This window comes from Adiantum capillus-veneris, chromosome 4 (assembly GCF_014529385.1).
Source record: "Adiantum capillus-veneris isolate H3 chromosome 4, ASM1452938v2, whole genome shotgun sequence".
NCBI classification, from domain to species: domain Eukaryota; kingdom Viridiplantae; phylum Streptophyta; class Polypodiopsida; order Polypodiales; family Pteridaceae; genus Adiantum; species Adiantum capillus-veneris.
The window spans coordinates 11,576,055-11,578,283 of record NC_140934.1 but is presented as its reverse complement, the minus strand read 5'-3'; the positions used below and the strand labels follow the sequence as shown (position 1 = coordinate 11,578,283).

General features: G+C 36.6%; 1 protein-coding gene across 1 annotated transcript; it reads left to right on the top strand.

Moving 5' to 3' along the window:
• Window positions 1–383: 383 nt before the first annotated feature.
• Window positions 384–1,226, top strand: LOC147458706 (uncharacterized). The gene has a single exon (XM_086511498.1). The coding sequence runs from the start codon at window positions 384–386 to the stop codon at window positions 1,224–1,226; it is 843 nt and encodes a 280-aa protein (XP_086367624.1).
• The last annotated feature ends 1,003 nt before the right edge of the window (window positions 1,227–2,229 follow it).

Sequence of the window (2,229 nt, the reverse complement as noted above, 5' to 3'; positions counted from 1 at the left end):
TGTATGACACTACTGAACAATATAGTATGGCAGAACAGATGGAAAGGTCTTTAAACAATGGCCAACGTGATGCTTACAATTGTGTGCTACAAGCAGTTGAGCAAGATGGAGGGGGTATCTTCTTTCTAGATGGTCCATGAGGTTCTGGAAAAACGTATGTCTATAATGCATTGTTTGCACGTCTTTGAGGTGAATGTAAGGTAGCGTTGGTATGTGCATCATCTGGTATTGCATCTTTGCTCCTTAAAAATGGAAGAACTGCACATTCAAGGTTTAAGATTCCTCTAGAATTAAATTCTTAGTCAACATGCAATATAAAAGTGAACAGCCGACTTGTTGAATTATTGAGAAGAGCAGTTTTGATTATATGGGATGAAGCAGCCATGACTCATCGGCATGCTTTTGAGGCAGTAGATAGGACACTTAGAGATGTTTTACAAATAGATAGCTTGTTTGGTGTAAAGGTAGTTTTGCTTGGAGGTGACTTTAGGCAAATTCTACTAGTTGTACGCAAAGGTAGTCGAGCAGATATTGTGAATGTGACATTGTGTCATTCGTACATTTGGAGACACACAATAATATTAAGGCTCACTCGGAATATGCGTGTGCAAAATTGTATGACAGATGTAGCTGAGAATTTTTTTTCTCAATGGGTTCTTGATATTGGTAATGGGAATATACATGATGCGGGAATTGTTGACAATGTCACTTTGACTACGAGCATTCTACTTCAAAGAAACCATTTACCATATCTTATTGAGAGTATCTATGGAGATATTCAGAGAGTCAAGGATTATGTAGGATTGTTTAAAGATAAGGGAGTCCTTGCACCTTGCATCAAGGATGTAGACATGGTCGATGATTATGCTCTACACAAGATGTGTGGAAATTATAGAGAGTATTTGAGTGCAGACTCTCTATGTGAATCAGAAGAGAGCAGTGTTCTGTATACAATTGAATATTTGAATAGCTTGGATTTAGGTGGAGGATATCCACCACATGTATTGTGCCCAAAAGAAAATGCTCCTATCATGTTATTGTGCAATTTGGATCCCAGAAGGGGACTTTGTAATGGCACAAGGTCAATATGTAGGCAATTTCATCAAAGAGTTATAGAGGTAGAGATAATCACAAGCTCTAACTTTGGAGACCGAGTATTTCTTCCAAGGATAGATTTTATTGCTGAAAATTCTCAAGGACTACCTGACCAAATGAGGCGCCGATAGTTTCCTATAAGGCTGGCATTTGGAATGACCATAAATAAAGCACAAGGATAGACATTGGGCCTCTTGGGATTATATTTGGCAGGAGCCATTTTTTCACATGGTCAGTTATATGTGGTAATGTCACGTGTGCGAACCTCCATTTCTGTAAAGGTTGTGGTCAAGGATGATAATGAAGCGGAGTTGATTCGGACTCCAAATATTGTATTCAAAGAAGTGTTGCACGCTGCAAACGTAGTAGGGTAAGCATGCACAAATGGAATATTGATTTTGTATATGCAAGACATCCTCTTTTACATCATTTTTCATCAAAATGCCAATGTAAGGCTCCAACTTCCATGCTATTATTTTTCTCAAAGTGGGAGTGCAATGTTTTGTTGCATCGACTCTAAGCAATTGCAATCTAAGACATTGGGTTATCCATGCCTTAGAGGTGAAAAAACGTCTCTATTGTATTCTTACACGATTACATGTGATGTCTTAATTAATTGTTTAATGGGATTGACCTTGAGCTATATTTTTTTCTCAAAATGATAATATCTACCTTTCTCTTCATTTGACTTCAATACTATGTTTTTTGGATCGAAATCCATCAAGAACAAGGTAATTGTTTACTTTTATAATATTCATGAGTTTACCACTTGCACATCAAAATGAAACAATGGAAATTTGGAAGGATTGTGGCATGACTCTCTCTGTAATTAATGGTGAGTTTACTGGCTAAGGCTAATTGCATGTCACTTTATTATTTTTTGAAGAATATATGTTTAAGTTTATTTTTAAGAGAGCTTGAAAATCTTATTTTATTTATCTTTGTTTGGTTAGAGATGGCTAACCACTCTACAATGATATGCATGCACATGCAACCACCATCATTTGTCTATGGTAATTAACTGCTTTGTCTATGATAATCAACTATTTTGCAAAAAAGTTCATATGAGTTATGCAATGTGTTATAGATCCTGGTTTTGGAGAGGGCCTTTACATGCTGATGATGTTGTTCGCA